An 18,390-nucleotide genomic window follows, 5' to 3' on the forward strand; every position below is an offset into this window, starting at 1 on the left:
AAGATGGGCTGGGCTGGGATGAGATACACGTGTTTCTCGGTGAATGAATGTGTAGTACAGGTGTCCTTGTTTGCAGAGTTCTTTGCAGTTAGTTGGGAAGTGATACTGTCTTTGCAGCATGTGTGTGTGCGTGTGTGTGTGTGTGTGTGTGTGTGTGTGTGTGTGTGTGTGTGTGTGTGTGTGTGTGTGTGTGTATGTGTGTGTATGAGTGTGTATGAGTGTGTGTGTGTGTGTGCATCCAGGAGTGCGTGAGCGTAGAGTGAGTCCATAACGTCCATTCAGGTATGTGCATGCAGATGTGTCCCTTTATCTTTGTGTGTGTGTGTGTGTAAGAAGTGTGCGTGTCTCACATATGGTTGATTCTACAGAAGTGGTGCAAATTGCAGTCCCATCTCAAAAACGCTATTTAAAAAGAAAAAATAAACTGTTAAATCTCCAAACATTTCTTTACATCATGGTATGTTCTAATTTAATCCAAGGCAATAGCAAATATATTGTTAAATGAATACAGTACAAAGCCCTCGATTATACTCTATATGTCTACCTGACATATGTTGGAAGATGTGTGCTGAAAGTTTGGGAAAACTACTATACAAATGGGATTTTTAAAATGTTCTTCCAACCCCCAATTTGTACCACTTCTGTAGAATGACCAATATAAAGTGAGCGACAATAGTATTGGGACAGCGACACATGTTGTGTTGTTTTGGCTCTGTATTCCAGCACTTTGGATTGGAAATGATACAATGACTGAGGTTAAAGTGCAGACTGTCAACATTCATTTAAGGGTATTTTTGTCTATATCGGGTGAACTGTTAAGAAATTACAGCACTTTTTTTGTACATAGTCCCTCCATTTTAGGGGACCTAAAGTATTGGGACAAATTCCTTTCTAGGCCTGTTAAAGTAGTACAACTTTGCCCAATAGAAATTAATGGTAAATAATGTATTGTGTCATTTTGGATTGACTTTAATTGTAAATAAGAATTTAATATGTTTCTGAACACTTCTACATTAAATGTGGATGCTACCATGATTACGGATAGCCCTGAAAGAATCGTGAATAATGACGAGTGAGAAAGTTACAGAATCACAAATATCACACCCCCTGAAAAAGGCTAACCTCCCATGTTATTGTGAGTGAGTGGTGAGAAGTTAGCATATCTTGGGGTTTTGATATTTGTGAGTCTAACTTTCTCACTCATCATGGTAGCATCCACATGAATGTAGAATTATTTAGAAACATATTCTAATCTTATTTATAATAAAAGTGACTCCAAACTGACACAATGGGGGGGGGGGGGGGGGGGCTGTGTACAAAAAGTGCTCTAATTTCTAAGCGCTTCAACCGATATAGATGAAAATACTCTCAAATGAACCTCATCGTCATTGCATCATTTCAAATCCAAAGTGCTGGAGTACAGAGTCTAAAGGACAAAAAATATGTCACTCTCCCAATACTTTTACAGCCCACTGTGTATATATATATATATATATATATATATATCTGTGGGTGTGCGTCTTCCGAGCAGACTGCCACTGTTTCAGAGAGGGGGATCTCTATTATCCTTGTGTATGATGATTACATAATACATTGTTTGATCATCTTCTGCACCTATGAAGGGAGAGTTCTCTACTCAACCGCCTCTGTAAGCTCCTCCTAATGGGGATATTCTAGCCAGCCTGTACTCTAGCCACTATGAGTGAAGCACAGGGAACAATGAAGGTACACTACATGAAACTAAGGCGTCACTTGATTGACTGTCACCGAGGGGGCGGGCTCATACTAGAGCTAGATGATGACTGGCAGTCCGGAGTACCGATCAAGACTGTTTACGCTTGCTGAGCAACCTAGGGCCCACCTAACGTAGCAGGGGTGAAAGAAACGCCTCAAACTAGATCGCCTACATACATACTGCATTCAGTTCCCTTGAACGTTTGCTACGTTGCGGAACGGTTTGTACATTTCCCCAGAACGTTCTTGAACAAACTTTGAGGTACAAAAAGTATGTGGACACGTGCCCGTCGAACATCTCATTCCAAAATCATGGGCATTAATATGGAGTTGGTCCCCCATTGCTGGTACAACAGCCTCCACTCTTCTGGGAAGGCTTTCCACTAGATGTTGGAACATTGCTGCGGGGACTTGCTTCCATTCAGCCACAAGAGTATTAGTGAGGTCGGGCAATAATGTTAGGAGATTAGTCCTGGCTCGCAGTTGGCGATCCTATTAATCCCATTTGATGGGGTTGAGGACAGGGCTTTGTGCAGGCCAGTCAAGTTTTTCCACACCGATCTCGACAAACCATTTCTGTATGGACCTCGTTTTGTGCACGGGGGCATTGTCATGCTGAAACAGGAAAGTGCCTTCCCCAAACTGTTGCCACAAAGTTGGAAGCACAGAATCATCTAGAATGTCATTGTCTGCTGACGTTGCTTCCAGAGGCAGTTTGGAACCTGGTGATGAGTGTTGCAACCGAGGACAGACAATGTTTACACACTACGCGCTTCAGCACTCGGCAGTCCTGTCCTGTGAACTTGTGTGGCCTACCATTCGCAGCTGAGCCGTTGTTGCTCCTAGAAGTTTCCAACTTACAGTTGACCGGGTCAGCTCTAGCAGGGCAGAAATTTGACAAGTTGACTTGTTGGAAAGGTGGCATCCTATGACGGTGCCATGTTGAAAGTCACTGAGCTCTTCAGTAAGGCCATGCTACTGCCTATGTTTGTCTATGGAGATTGCATGGCTGTGTGCTCGATTTTATTCACCTTTCAGCAACGGGTGTGGCTGAAATAGCCCGAATCCACTAATTTGAAGGGGTGTCCACATACTTTTGTATAGATAGTGTATATTTATAGAGAAGAGAACCCTGCATCTCAGAAAGACAATGGTGTTATTCTCATCCACTTCAGTAGAAAAGTTAATGCCAGCTACATAGTCTTGCAGAAGGACATACTCAGAAAAGGTTACCGCTGTATGTGAAGTGGTATTACTGCACTACAGTGTTCCAAAAGGGTTCTTCAGGTGTCCCCATAGGATAATCCTTTTTGGTTCCAGGTAGAACCCTTTTGGGTTCCATGTAGAGCCCTCTGTGGAAGGAGTTCTTATGGAACCAAAAAGGGATCTTCAAAGGGTTCTCCTATGGGGAAAGCCGGAGAACCAATTTTAGGTTCTAGACAGCACCTTTTTTTCTAAGAGTGTATTATTTCAGCTGTGGTTGGACGGCAAGTGACACACCATTTACTGCATACTACTAAATGTCTCATTGTGTACTGTACATGTGCCTACCATGTGTATGTCCACTGTCTACAGTAGAAAGTATATTGGTACAGTCAGAGTGATACGGTGTGTTGTGGTTTGTCTCCCCAGTTCAAGAGGATGCTGAACAGGGAGCTTACTCAGCTATCAGAGACCAGCAGATCAGGGAACCAGGTGTCAGAGTTCATCTCCAGCACCTTCCTAGGTACCTCTCTCTCTCTCTCTCTCTCTCCCCCCCCCACCACAAGCCTTCACTGACTGTGCTAGTAGAGACCTCTTATGTGGACCTAATAGTTACTAATGTATATGTATTGTATAGTGAGTGACATGTCATTACACCATTACAATATAATTCCATGTAACCACGCGATATCTGTGGCACTTCAACTCAATGTAAAGTGGCACCAGCCCTAGTTTCAATAGACAACCATTCTGAACCTATGGTTGTCATGGTGTCAATGTGTAATAACGCACCGTGTCTGTCCGTACCACAGAAAAGCAACACGACATGGAGATCATGTCTCCGCCCACCAAGGAGAAGACGGACAAGAAAAAGCGCCCCATGTCCCAGATCGTGGGGGTAAAGAAGGCTATCCTGATCCCCAGTGTGGCCCCCTCCAGCATTCCCCGCTTCGGGGTCCCTTCCAGTCAGGAGAGCCTCCTTGCCAAGGTAGTCTACACAACCCTTATTTTCTGACGATTTAACTAGAACATACCTCCCTTTTAGGGTTCTGTTCGGTCACAAGTTGTCACTTATGACAGGATCTAGTAGCCCCCAGCACATTTTGGGGGTAACGGATCTGTTGTTCTTTCTAACTGAAATGTTTTTCCATCTGGCAGGAGTTGGAAGAGATAAACCAATGGGGTGTGGATATTTTCAAAATATCTGAATATTCTGCGAATCGTCCACTGACGGTGGCGATGTATTCCATTTTCCAGGTATGTCATCCATCTGCGTCCACAAAGATACTGTTTGGGAAACTTAGATGATGTCACTGTTGTCTTGAAGGATAGAATGTGTGTTTCATGTGATTCAAATGACATTTCTCTACATAGAATGATCTCTCATTAAGTAGTCTCTCTCTAATGATGACAATTTTGTTTTTCCCCCCTTCTATGTTTCCTCTATAGGAGCGAGAGCTGCGGAAGTCCTTCAAGATCCCTGCAGACACCTTCATCACCTTCATGATGACCCTGGAGGACCACTACCACCACGACGTGGCCTACCACAACAACATCCATGCTGCAGACGTGGTCCAGTCCACCCACGTCCTTCTCTCCACCCCCGCCCTGGAGGTACGTCAATACAATACAACTTTTTAGCTAGAAACTGACAGTACTGTATTTTTAATACCGTATTGTTGTTACGTCTATGTATGAGTCCCACACACATACAGTATTTACCTGCATTAACATCCCTGTGTTTCTCCCATCTCTGCAGGCTGTGTTCACTGACTTGGAGATCTTGGCTGCTTTGTTTGCCAGTGCTATACATGATGTGGACCATCCGGGGGTGTCCAATCAGTTCCTCATTAACACCAGTGAGTTCACATGGGACACTAGGATGTAGATGTTTCAAATCTTGGAATCCTTTGTGTGTCCACATTAAAATCAATTCACGGGCCACATCTGGCCCGCACGCCACCAGTTTGAGACCCCCGCTGTAGAATATCTCTCTTCGTGTGTGTGCGTATATATATCTGTCTTTGTCTGTCCAACACTGTTCCATTCTCTCCTGTGTGTCCGTTCAGACTCAGAGCTGGCCCTGATGTATAATGATGTGTCAGTCCTGGAGAACCACCACCTGGCTGTGGGCTTCAAGCTGCTGCAGGAGAACAACTGTGACATCTTCCAGAACCTCAGCAAGAAACAGAGACAGTCCCTACGCAAGATGGTCATAGACATGGTGTTAGCCACAGACATGTCCAAACACATGAACCTGCTGGCGGACCTGAAGACCATGGTGGAGACCAAGAAAGTGACCAGCTCTGGAGTGCTGCTGCTGGACAACTATGGAGATCGCATCCAGGTTAGACTCAGAAAGAATCCCATTCATTCTCTTAGCAGGGATTCGTATTCAGCATAACTGACGTGAATTAGATGATAATATGGCCATTTTGTCTGACACTTTCATCCCAAGCCTCTTACAATTAACCCATTCATTCAGTATATTTGGCATATTCAGGAATTGAACCCCAAAACATTTACCTAAACTGACAGCACCATGCTCCTACCAACTGAACCATTGGGAACAAATTACTGTCATATTACCGCACCTGCTGTCTCGACCTCTGAATGCTCGGACATGAGAAGCCAACAGACATTTACTCCCGAGGTGCTGATTTGTTGCACCCTCACTGTGATTGCTATTTGACCCTTATGGTCATCTAGGAACTTTTGAACATCTTGAAGAACGATTTGGCCTTAATGGCCATGTACTCTCAAAATCTCCACCCAGCACATGCAGAAATGGACTGGGCTACCCCTCGGATCCTGGTTCCTCTCTAGGTTCCTGTCTTTCTAGGGAGTTTTTCCTAGCCACCGTACTTCTACATCTGCATTGCTTGCTCTTTGTTTTTTTGGGGGGGGGCTGTGTTGCTGTATAAACACTTTGTGACAACTGCTGACGTAAAAAGGGCTTTACAAATTAGATTGGATTGACTGACTGATATGATTCTACGGCCGTTTCATTCCTCAATGCTCAATAAGAAGTGGGTTTTGGGTTTCTCCAGGTCCTCCAGAACATGGTTCACTGTGCTGACCTCAGTAACCCCACCAAGCCCCTGGAGCTGTACCGCCAGTGGACCGACCGCATCATGGTGGAGTTCTTCACCCAGGGGGACAGGGAGAGGGACAAGGGCATGGAGATCAGCCCCATGTGTGACAAACACAACGCCTCCATCGAGAAGAACCGGGTGCGGTTACGACACACACAAGCACAGAGACACAGATACACACTATGTCCACATGCATAGAGACATACGCTGTCTGTTTCGGGATAAAGGTCTGCCTCTCTGGCAATTATGTCAATGAATATATTCCTCTTCCCCTCCAGGTGGGCTTCATAGACTACATCGTTCACCCTCTGTGGGAGACGTGGGCCGACCTGGTCCATCCCGACGCCCAGGAGATCCTAGACACGCTAGAGGACAACCGCGAGTGGTACCAGAGCATGATCCCCCACAGCCCCTCGCCTACCCCCGAGGCCCAGGACAAGGTGGGCCTGCCTGGGGGAGCCATGGGGTCCGGAGGGGGTGGATCTTCCATCGGAGACAAATTCCAGTTTGAGCTGACCCTAGAGGAGGAAGGCGAGTCCGACACAGAGAGCCCCCCAGAAGAGGAGGAGGGGTACAGTAGCACTGGGGCGGAGCCTTCTAGAACTGACCCGGACAGCAGACTCCATTCCGTGTCTGCCACTGCTCACCCACACTATCAGGGGCTTTCCAAAATGGCCACCTCTGTCCTCAATCTCGGTGGCACGACTTTGTCCACCGACTCTGACCCAGACAAGGAGGCAGCCGAAGACAAAGAACATGACCAAGAAGGTAATGCCGGTGTGAGGCGCTTCAGGCTAGGTACATAACACCAGTGCAATGTTCTTTTTTGTTCGTTTTTTTTTGTTGATTTTCTGTGCCTCCCCCTGAACCCTTTACCCCCCATCTTTGGCTTCCTTGGACTGAATGGCAGGACAAAGCTGAGGTAGAGAACGTAAAGGGGGTGCGTTCGGGAAGTCTGCACTTACACAGCAGTCACCTTGCACTGGAGAGAGGAGAGCCCCACGGTTCCTATTTGTTAGGTTGCAGAGAACAGGAAACCGTGCTTTTGAGCTGGTCTTTTGTGTTTTACCGATATGTTTGAACATGCGTCACCGTGTTTGGCTTACGTTTTTCAAGAGACGCTGAGGTAACCAACCTTCCTGTTTTGACAGCCAGGTCTACGGCGAAGGAGCGAGGAATTTTGCGGGGACACGTCTTCCTTTTGACTACTTATGACTGCTTGAAACAATTGACGGCGCGTTGAACTTAGTAACAACAAACGCCATAATGTCTTTTGAGACTTTATGCCACACAGCGCAATAAACAGGAATTTGGCCAATGGCAATGTTTGCCTGCCTTCACAACTGTTGATGATTTGATATTTTATTCAAGGCCTTTCAAAAGAGTGCAGGAAGTGGTTTTTACTGGTCAACTGCAGACCTTACCAGATATGTACCACAAAAGGACAAAGTACAGAGCAGGCCTTCAGAATGGTTTGAGGAAGAGATTGTTTCAAATGCAGCAACAATACTTTTTGGGCACCACTGTTGCAACTGCTACTAGGTGCCTCGCAAGAGGTCTTGTGCTAAGATTGACTGAAGCAGCAGCACTACAGCAGCATTACAAACTCTAAAACAATTGGTTTAGGGTCCGTTCTTCCTCACACAGTCCTAACCCGACCCATTACGTGTACACCTACAAAAACAAACCCTGAGCCAGTCGTTGTCGGGGCATAAAAGTAAGACAAAGCTATGCTGTTTGCACCTGGCGCCTCCCAGTGTTGAAATTCGGGAATTGAAGTCAGCCCGTGTAATACAATTCAAGGCATTGAAAATGCCCATGCCTACTGTAAATTGACTATAGGTATGTTAATTGGATTGGGTTTAGCTATGGTTTTATTGTACCCAAAGCACTTTGGGTTAAGACTTCAACCCTTTTCTGTATGATTTTATTTATTGAGCGTCACTCAAAGTGTAAACACACGGCTCTATGCTGTAATTGTTTGTGTATCTTTAACCTCTTTATGGCAACCATTTTCATCAGTCTGCCTCCACTTTTAGCACTTTTACAATTGAACTCAAAGCCAATGCCCTGCTTGAAAGGGCTTGTGCCAATCCATGAACACATTGGAGGACGGTGTAACCAGCACTTACATAGCCTGGCACATTAGGAGAACTGGTTGTTTTTTGGGGGAACCTGGACTAAGATAAGAACTGCTTGACAGTAGGTCTGTGGACAATGTCCTTTCAAGTCCATTATTGTTGTTACAACACAGTAGGTCTCACGTTTCCCACAGGTAACATCACCACTGGTCACATTTTCCACCAGTTGAATTACTAAATAAGATATATTGGTAGCATGTACTATGTCATCTGGGTTTGTGAAGAAAAGGTTGTAATATTTGCCAAACTATTTCAGAGATGTGTGAAAGATGTGCCACTCAAGCGAAATTCTGTCATGGGCCAGTTCTCTGTGCCAGAATGTTTCCCCCTCCCCCTTTCCCTTTGTCATTGGTCAATATTCTGCTCTTCACAGGGACAAAGCCAATGACAGTACAAGTGCCAGGCAAGCATGACACAATTCGTACTGTAATTTCCATTTTGCCCCTGGCTAGTTTCCATCAATGACTGACTGACAGCATTGTTGATCACGTCTCCCTCCCTGTGCACTCGTTCTGTCCAAATAGGTTTTCGGTTACAGAACAATTAATCCCACGATAACTGTACTTGTCTTAAAGTAAGTGGTATGTTTGAATGGTTGGACGTTTTGATGAATTGAATTTGTAAAGAAACCAAAGCACTCTGTATGGTACTTTCACCAGTCTCTGCACTTCCAGCACAGTTGAGTGTAATGTAACTTGACTCATCCACGTTGGTTTTCTGTCTGTATTCTGGTATTATACGGCCTGATTATTACAATTGATTCACAGCACAGGCTGGACCACTGCAGCTGAAATAGGGGACTTGTTAGGTTATGGAATTTAACCTTTTTGTAACTAACCACAATATATTTTGATATAATATATTTTTTTTTGTTGCTGCAAGATTCACAAGGAGAGTTTTCAAGTAACTAAGATAAACTCATCTGTGGACGAAACACAAACGTTGAACCGCCATCTTGGAGTAAATTTATGTTGTGTTTTTATGAAAGATCTAGAAATGACACTTTCTGGAGCCTTATATTTGCATATGTTTTCTTTCAGCCTAGATTTGATATAAGGTGGAGAGAATCCAGTGTCATGCATGTAGCTAAGGAGCACAAACAGTCAAGAACTCAAGCAAGCCTTTCTGCCTTCCTCAGCTGTCATGCAACAAAAAAAAATTCACCAGCCGTCACAATGACTGTCTAACATTTATTGTTTTGTATATTTCATTTATTGTTTTGTATACTTTCCTCACAATGCTTTGTGTACAGTTTATTTATTATTTCTATATATATGTCCGAAATGAAGAACTATAGACTTTGTCGGAGGCGGAGTATTTATTTGTAGCTACCTTCCGAGCTTTGGGAGAGAAAAAAAAAAACGGGACAGATTTCAACTACAGAACTCAACCAAATGTTTTAGTTTTCCTTATGTCTGCCATTAAAGAAAGCAAAAATACTCAAACTTTCAGGATTTTCTGGATAACATCAGTAGAGTAGGGGAGATCCCAGTTCCTGTGTTTCTCTCCTGAACAGGTCCCAGTTTCCCAAAAGCATCTCAAGGCTGAATTGAACTTATGATGCTATTGGGAAACTTGGCCCAGAACACCTGTCTGCAATCTCGACAATCTAAACACAACTGTTTACTACGGGTTTCTAAGCGCTTACTGTTACTGTACGCCTGTCCACCTTTTCAATAAAGTCTTCATGCTTTTGACATCATGGATGCTTATTGGAAATAATGTTGACCATGGAATGCTACAATGATACACACGTTTTTTCCCAACGACAAGAAATTCGGATTACATTACGGTTATCTAAGTGTATTTCAATAGGAGCTTGTTTAAACAATCATTCTAAATAAAAAAACATATTTATGTTGACTACAGTCATACTAGCAAGGGATAGATGGAAAAATAATTGAATCAGGAGCTATCAGTGGTGCGATGGGTTGGGCCCAGTGATGGACAGTTGAAGTCGGAAGTTTACATCTTAGCCAAATACATTTAAACTCAGTTTTTCACAATTCCTGACATTTAATCTGAGTAAAAAATCATTGTTTTAGGTCAGTTAGGATCACCACTTTATTTTAAGAATGTGACATGTCAGAATAATAGTAGAGAGAATTATTTATTTCAGCTTTTATTTCTTTCATTACATTCCCAGTGGGTCAGAAGTTTACATACACTCAATTAATATTTGGTAGCATTGCCTTTAAATTGTTTAACTTGGGTCAAACGTTTCGGGTAGCCTTCCACAAGCTTCCCACAGTAAGTTGGGTGAATTTTGGCCCATTCCTCCTGACAGAGCTGGTGTAACTGAGTCAGGTTTGTAGGCCTCCTTGTAGGACTCAGTTATGCCCACAAATGTTCTATAGGATTGAGGTCAGGGCTTTGTGTTGGCCACTGCAATACCTTGACTTTGTTGTCCTTAAGCCATTTTGCCATAACTTTGGAAGTATGTTTGGGGTCATTGTACATTTGGAAGACCCATTTGCGACCAAACTTTAACTTCCTGACTGATGTCTTGAGAGGTTGCTTCAATATATCCACATAATTTTCCATCCTCATGATGCCATCTATGTTATGAAGTGCACCAGTCCCTCCTGCAGCAAAACACCCCCACAACATGATGCTGCCACCCCCGTGCATCATGGTTGGGATGGTGTTTTATTGACTCCAACCTAAGTGTATGTAATCTTCTGTCTTCAACTGTAGCTCAGCATTCAACACCATAGTACCCTCCAAGCTCATCATTAAGCTTGAGGCCATGGTTCTGAACCCCTCCCTGTGCAATTGGGTCCTGGACTTCCTGACAGACCATCCCCAGGTGGTGAAGGTAGGAAACAACATCTACACTTCACCGATCCTCAACACTGGGGCCCCACAAGGGTGCGTGCTCCGCCCCCTCCTGTACTCCCTGTTCACCCATGACTGTGTGGCAAAGCACGCAGACAAGCATGCAGACAACACATCAATAGTAGGCTTGATTACCAACAACGACGAGACAGCCTACAAGGAGGAGGTGAGGGCTCTGGGAGTGTGGTGCAAGGAAAATAACCACTCAATGTCAACAAATCAAAAGGACATGATCGGGGACTTCAGGAAACAGCAGAGGGAGCACCCCCCTATCCAGCGCCCCTTCAACCTCAGGAGGCTGAAGAAATTTGGCTTGTAACCTAAAACCCTAACAAACTTTTACAGATGCACAATTGAGAGCATCCTGTCTGGCTGTATCACCTCCTGGTACAGCAACTGCACCGCCCACAACAACAGGGCTTTCCAGAGGGTGGTGTGGTCTGCACAATGCATCACCGGGGCAAACTACCTGCCCTCCAGGACACCTACAGCACCCGATGTCACACGAATGCCAAAAAGATTATCAAGGACAACAATCACCCGAGCCACTGCCTGTTCTCCCCGCTATCATCCAGAAGGTGAGGTCAGTACAGGTGCATCAAAGCAAGGACAGAGAGACTGAAAAGCAGCTTCTATCTCAAGGCCATCAGTCTGTTAAATAGCCATCACTAGCACAGAGAGGCTGCTGCCTATACACAGACTTGAAATCATTGGCCACTTTAATAAATGGAACACTACTAAATTTAAAAATGTCACTTTAATAATGTTTAAATATCTTACATTACTCATCTCATATGTATATTCTGCATTCTATACTTCCTACTGTATCTTAGCCTATGTCGCTCTAACATTGCTTGTCCAAATATTTATATATTCTTAATTCCATTCCTTTACTTAGATTTGTGTGTATTGGGTATATGTTGTAAAATTGTTAGATATTACTTGTTAGATATTGCTGAACTGTCTGAACTAGAAGCACAAGCATTCACTACACCCACAATAGCATCTGCTGAACACGTGTATGTGACCAATACAATTTGATTTTATTGCAGCATATTGGATGACTGTCATTCATATTCCATTCACCCAGCTCAATGTAACATTGATAGGTTTAGGCTACTACATGATACTCACATTTTCTCTGTACCCATCACGAGGTTGCTACAACCTAGCCTATGAATGAACGTTTACAAGTAGGTGCTGTTATATAAATATTCATACACATAGCTCATATAAACAAAGACATTCCGTCGTAAGAACACATACACCCAGCCATAAGACTGACCCCCTCTTCCTTATATAAACACACATCTCATCTCCCTCTAACTGGCCGGTCCCAAGAGCAAAGAACTTTTGCTGTGCACCAATGGGGCCCGCTCTGGCTAGAGCAAGGCCCGCCTCCAACCCTCCGACCAGTCAAGAAGACCGAAACGACAAGACTCCACCTACTTTATTCTATGTATAAAAATGTATGTAACCATTGTATAGGCCTCTTTTTCACCTGGCTCCTTGCCGAGTTATGTGAACTAGGTCCGTGCACGTAAAACTGCGGGACAAGATATCTCTGACTCATTAAAACTGTCTTTTGTTACAACTGAAATCCACTCTGTCCAGCGTCCGTGATTTGGTCTCAACTCTCCAGTATTTGAACACTAACAGAATTGGTAGCAGAGTTTGGTTGTTCTTGAATTCGATCTATTATAAGTTAGTGTGAGAGGACGAGACTGATCACGGCTAAAAAATCAGACGGAAGAGTGACTTCCCCAGCCATTCATCTTGCCTCAGGAAATCTGATCGGAGCGCTCTATATAAAGGTGAGCAGAGCCCGTTATATCGAAATCTGCATATTGTATTATAGTCTAAACCAAATTTTGATCAGAAAGTACTGGGCGTGAGTATGAATCGGTGCCCAAATTTTTTACATAAGAACCCAAGACATTGATTAAAGATATCTTGTTTTGTAAAAAATATATATATATATATATTCTTATTAATGGGCCTATACTCAGTTATTTTAATAGGAATGTGTGAATTGTGATTGACCAATGTGTTAAATTCCTCCAGGGACCCTATTTGTTCTGAAATCTGCATAGAAAACTGTCCTAATTATATATGTATTGGGTTGTGTATAGAGGTGACGTTAAATAGTGGCTGTGTTTTAACACGTAATGGACACAATTATGGATGTTGGAAATTCAATGAGAATTTCATACGAATGAATGAATTATAGATGAACCGAATCTGCAAGTAAGGTCTTGTGGAGGTGTGGTTATAGATGAACCGAATCTGCAAGTAAGGTCTTGTGGAGGTGTGGTTATAGATGAACCGAATCTGCAAGTAAGGTCTTGTGGAGGTGTGGTTATAGATGAACCGAATCTGCAAGTAAGGTCTTGTGGAGGTGTGGTTATAGTTTAATGATAGATGAACCGAATCTGCAAGTAAAAATTTCCTATTTTGATACGTTCTGTACTATCGAATAAGGTATTGTGGAGGTGTGGTTATAGTTGAATGATAGATGAACCGGATCTGCAAGTAAAATCTCCTATTGATACATATAACATCGAATAGGTCTTGTGGAGGTGTGGTTGGATTGAATGAATCTGCATGAAAAATGCCCTATTAAAAAAGCTGTGTATTATTTAATAGGTTTTGTAAGAGGTGTAGTCGAGTAGATACAGGATATGTAAGTTTGGCCTTCCACTAGACAGAGATCGGGAATGATGTGGCTATTGCACATCAAACAATAAACATAAGATGAACCAGAGTTGACATTCCATGATTTGGAGATGGGGGAAATTAAATTGAAAGAAACGTTTGTCGCGGAGTAGGTTGGGATACGTAACTGGGCTATTAGGCACACGTGCTGAAAGACAAAGCCACCTTAGTATCGAATGGCCGTGCAACTTTGACAGCAGCCGGGCTGGAATACTGATTTTCGTTTTTTTTTCATTCCTGTTGATATTGCCTAAAGTTTAAAATTATTCTGACAATTGCTATAGAATCGCTCGAATTTACTGATATAAGTTCATAAAGGAATTTACTGAATTGTTTACAGAAAGTATTTAAATAATTCACTGAACAACTCTTAGTTGTCTAGAAATTCTATCTATATTTCCTAAAGAGCTAGAATTACTCTGAAAATTGTTATAGAACCGCATATATTCACTGATATATTGTTCCAAAAGGAAATCGCAGAATCATTTATAGAAAATACCTAAACGAATCGCTGAACAAATTCAAATAAAATACCGGTGAAATACACACGTGGCGGGCGTCACATACTGATAACCCCCTTTGTCTCGACCAGGGACAGGCTAAGCATACAACGATAGAAATAAACACCACATAGTAAGAATTGAATATACCTAAATAACGCATTATACACATTATCAGACGAACTAGATAAAATGTCTGCAGCTACCACGCCCAAACTAAAATTCAATGATTATTTAGATCAGAGTATGATTGATAGAGCGGGAGGTAAAAAACAGTATGGGAAAGTGGAGAAAGTGTGGAAAGGATTACGGATAAGATGGACACAAGCAGGTTATTTTAGCGGAGGACCACCTACAGGGGGGAAACTCCAAGATATGCAGACAGAATTAGAGGACGCAGTAGAGCATGCAAAAGCGAGTGAGGCGGAGAGAAACAACATACACAGGTTCAAAAAAGTAGGTACAAGAGAGAGAGAGAGAGCAGAGGGGGAGCTCAAGATAGGTACATGGGCCATACAGGAGAGTAGGAGGGTGCTGCCCAAAAACACACCAGACATGATGGGCGTGGCTATTGTGGCGTCGGGGGATGTTAAAGCTCCGCCTGAGAACTTGCCCACGGCTCCCCCTGTGGCCGTTTCTCCCTCACTATATCCACAATTGACAATGGAGGCAGTTCAGCCCCAGCCATACTCAAAGGGACAAAATCACCGGAGCCCGTCACACAACCCATTCCTACCCAGGGCACCTCCCACAATACAGGCTCCAGTTCTGAGAATAGACCAAGGGGAGTTAAAAGGGGAAATTACCCTGGGGATAACGGCTGGCCATATGGTATGTGAACAGTTCGAAACTGGGATTCCAGGAGCAGGAGACCTCCCCCAGGAACGGAGGCCGCAATGCTCCTCTGTGAACTCTCTCACCTCTGAAACCAGAGGACACTTACAAACAAGATTAGATTCAAACCACTTCTATCAGACGGATAGGGAGGACTGTCATCAGAACATGGATATCGAAAACGAAGAAGAAATTGACATGGTGCTCACCCCAGCTCCGATGGGAGCTCCAAACGTGACTAAGATGCAGGAGCTGCTGAAATCATCAATAGCTCGAGCTAAGGAACTCAGGGAGCTAATAGCTAACCAAGATAACAACAGAGAGGGAGCCTACCGTGTGGAAGGCATAATGAGAGGAACAGTAACCAAAGTTACCGAATCAATGGGGTCCGAAACACTCCGTCGGTCCTCCAGAATTGCTGATAGAAGAGAGCGAGAGCAGGAGATGGCAGGACAGTACCCCCTGCGACCGACACCAGGTGATGCACACACTGTGGAGTACCAGCCCTGGAAAATGACTGATTTAACAACACTGATGGGACAGATGCCTAGCCTACATGGAGGAGCTTCAGCGTGGCTACTTCAACTGCAGACACTTACGTCAGGCCTGCAACTCTGCCTAGGAGACATGAAAGCACTTCTAGCAAGAGCCACCGACCACGGAACCATGGAGGCCCTCATGACAGCAGCTGACCTTGGATGGCGGGCCCCAACACTGCCCATAGACCACTTCCGTACCAGATTATGGGAAGTTCTACGGAGAGCATACCCTACAGAAAGAAACCATGCCACCTTATCCTCCTTTACAATCAACCCAGGTGAGCAACCTGCAGCATACCTGGACAGGGCTAAGACCACATGGAGATCGGTCCACGAAGAACCATTCAATCACACTGATACCACACTCAGCATGTGGAAGGAAATGGTGGTCAACGGGTGTCCCGGAGATGTTAAAACCAAACTCAGAGGAACGGTAGGGTTGATTGCACTTCCTCTGACCCAATTCAATACGCATGTGCACCACCATGTGACCCAGCACAACAAGGAAAGAGGGAGTGCTGAGAGCCAGGTGCAGTCCCTCCAGGTACAACTCCTGAAACTCCAATTGAAGGAAGCACAACAAGGAGAAAAACCTAAGAAACAGATGGTGGCGGAAGAAACGAAGGAGCCGGGAACCAAAACAGACATCTCCCAAATAGTGGCCCAGACTGTCGCTCAGATGATCCAACAGCAGGCAGCCTCACTCACGGCCACTAGGGGGGCCCAACCACCCCAATACCCTCCCCCACAGCAGTATATCCTGCAACAACAACACCCAGTATGGGCTCGACGGGGTCCCTACACTGGACAACACAGAGGGGGAAATTACCAGTGTTTTAACTGCGGAATTACCGGTCATTTTGCCAGAGATTGCATGAAACCACTCTCCCCGCAGCAACAGCAATGGAGAGCAAGAGGAAGTGGGGGAAACCCACCTCTGCAACATCAGCAACCAGGACCCACACCCATGCATCAGCAACAGCCAGCATACAACCACCCAGAATCTAGCCACATGCAGCAGGAGCAGCAAGATTACAACCAACCCTCCCACTTCAACACCTGATCACCCAGTAAGAATGATGAGGATGCCACTCCTGCCGATGACCACACTGTCTGAAGCCCAAGAAGTGTACTGGCTAAAATGCCTACCCACAGGGCCTGCCACCCCTCACATCCAGTTTAAGTTCAACCAACTGAAAGCTCAAATCTACACTCTGCACCCATATAAGACTCCCCAAGCTGAGATCCATTGCACACTCAATGCAACAGAAACTGATGACTGCCTCTACACTGCAGACTGGGACGAAGACATGATGCACCTGACCCCACCTATCAGGTGTTGTACCATTGGGTGTGGCCCAGAGGGGGTGGCAGCACCGGTCATCCTACGATCAAGGAACCTCCATGCACCCCTGGCCTGGACGGCTGAAGCATCAACAGCCATAGCATTCCTGAAAACAGATCTATCAGCGGCAGCAGCTCTGACTGCACCTGACTACAAGAACAAGTTCCATTTGGATGTTTCTGAAAGGGAAGGATTCACCTCATCCGTCCTATTCCAGAAACAAGAGGGGGAGAGAAGGGTCTTGATGTACTACTCTTCAAACTTGACCACATTGAGGTAGGACAGTCAACATGCTCCAGATACGTTGCTGCAGTAGCAAAAGCTATTGAAAAAACAGCTCACCTCGTGATGGCACCCTTCAATCAGCCATCATCCCTCAACCAGCATCGGCCAAATTAGCTGAAATCATCGGATTGACGCAGGTCCTCATCAGAGGAAAAGGAAAGACTGGATATCTATACAGACTCAGCCCATGCCCATGAAGCAGGCCACACTGATGGACCCAGAACTTTTATGAGAAACACATGGCCCCACACACGAAGGCAAACTAAAGACCCTCCAAAAAGGCCTCGCACATCTGGTGGCACCCGCACATAAAAAATATGACTGACTTATTTTATGACGATTATTTATTTTGTGACGAATGCAATGGTTGTGACAGACACAACCCAAAGAAACCATATCAAACACCAATGGGCTCATACGTAATACCTAATGCATGTTTTCAGGATATTAGGATAGACTACACCGACATGGGCCCCGAAAATTTATCTAAAGGCAAACTCTATCTCCTAGTCATAGTAGATAGGTTCTCCAAATGGGTAGAGGCAATAATAACAAAAGGGGAGGATGCTAGGTCAGTCTTTAAGTGGCTACAAACCAAACTAATACCCAGGTATGGCATCCCAAGACAAATCAAATTTGACAAATGGCTCACATTTAACAAACACCTGAGACAGGTGGAAGAAAGATTTGGCATAACCCACAGATTTGGATCTGTGTACAGGCCCCAATCCCAAAATCTGGTGGAACGTCAAACCAAAAGCTAAGATAGCTTTGGGATAATGACTGGTAGAGTCATGCATGGTCCACCAAGGGAGGGAGGTCATATGCCCGCCCTTGATGTACAACAAATTGTAATGTCTAATTATGTGAAAAAACTGACGGTTCTCTCTGCAGCACTCTCTACCCAGGTTCACAAGGTCCAGGAGGGGGAGCTGCCGGGGGACACGCCACTACTGAAGGTAAAGGTTGGTGACGGGGTGAGGGTTACAGTCCACAAGAGAAAGTGGCTGGAACCCAGGTGGACTGGACCGTACGAAGTGAAGGAGGTTACTTCACACTCAGTCCAGGTCAAAGGTAAATCAGGCACACCTTGACACCGCCTTACACATTGCACCCCAGCCCCAATTCCTTCTAGAACACTGACTGAAGTCAGAGCTGATT

The 18,390-nt window shown here is 44.5% G+C and overlaps 1 protein-coding gene across 10 annotated transcripts in view; it reads left to right on the plus strand.

The window, feature by feature from the left end:
• LOC139387501 (3',5'-cyclic-AMP phosphodiesterase 4C-like) overlaps window positions 1-9,870 on the plus strand; it is a 57,321-nt gene extending 47,451 nt beyond the window's left edge. For all 10 annotated transcript variants that reach the window (XM_071133755.1, XM_071133757.1, XM_071133753.1 and 7 more), the window contains 8 exons: window positions 3,367-3,460; window positions 3,750-3,925; window positions 4,096-4,194; window positions 4,387-4,551; window positions 4,697-4,796; window positions 5,007-5,284; window positions 5,988-6,170; window positions 6,311-9,870. In XM_071133755.1, the coding sequence (XP_070989856.1) occupies window positions 3,367-3,460; window positions 3,750-3,925; window positions 4,096-4,194; window positions 4,387-4,551; window positions 4,697-4,796; window positions 5,007-5,284; window positions 5,988-6,170; window positions 6,311-6,838 (1,623 nt within the window). In that variant the 3' untranslated portion in view covers window positions 6,839-9,870. The remainder of the gene's footprint in view (window positions 1-3,366; window positions 3,461-3,749; window positions 3,926-4,095; window positions 4,195-4,386; window positions 4,552-4,696; window positions 4,797-5,006; window positions 5,285-5,987; window positions 6,171-6,310) is intronic.
• Window positions 9,871-18,390: the final 8,520 nt, after the last annotated feature.

This window comes from Oncorhynchus clarkii, chromosome 28, assembly GCF_045791955.1.
Source record: "Oncorhynchus clarkii lewisi isolate Uvic-CL-2024 chromosome 28, UVic_Ocla_1.0, whole genome shotgun sequence".
Lineage (NCBI taxonomy): Eukaryota > Metazoa > Chordata > Actinopteri > Salmoniformes > Salmonidae > Oncorhynchus > Oncorhynchus clarkii.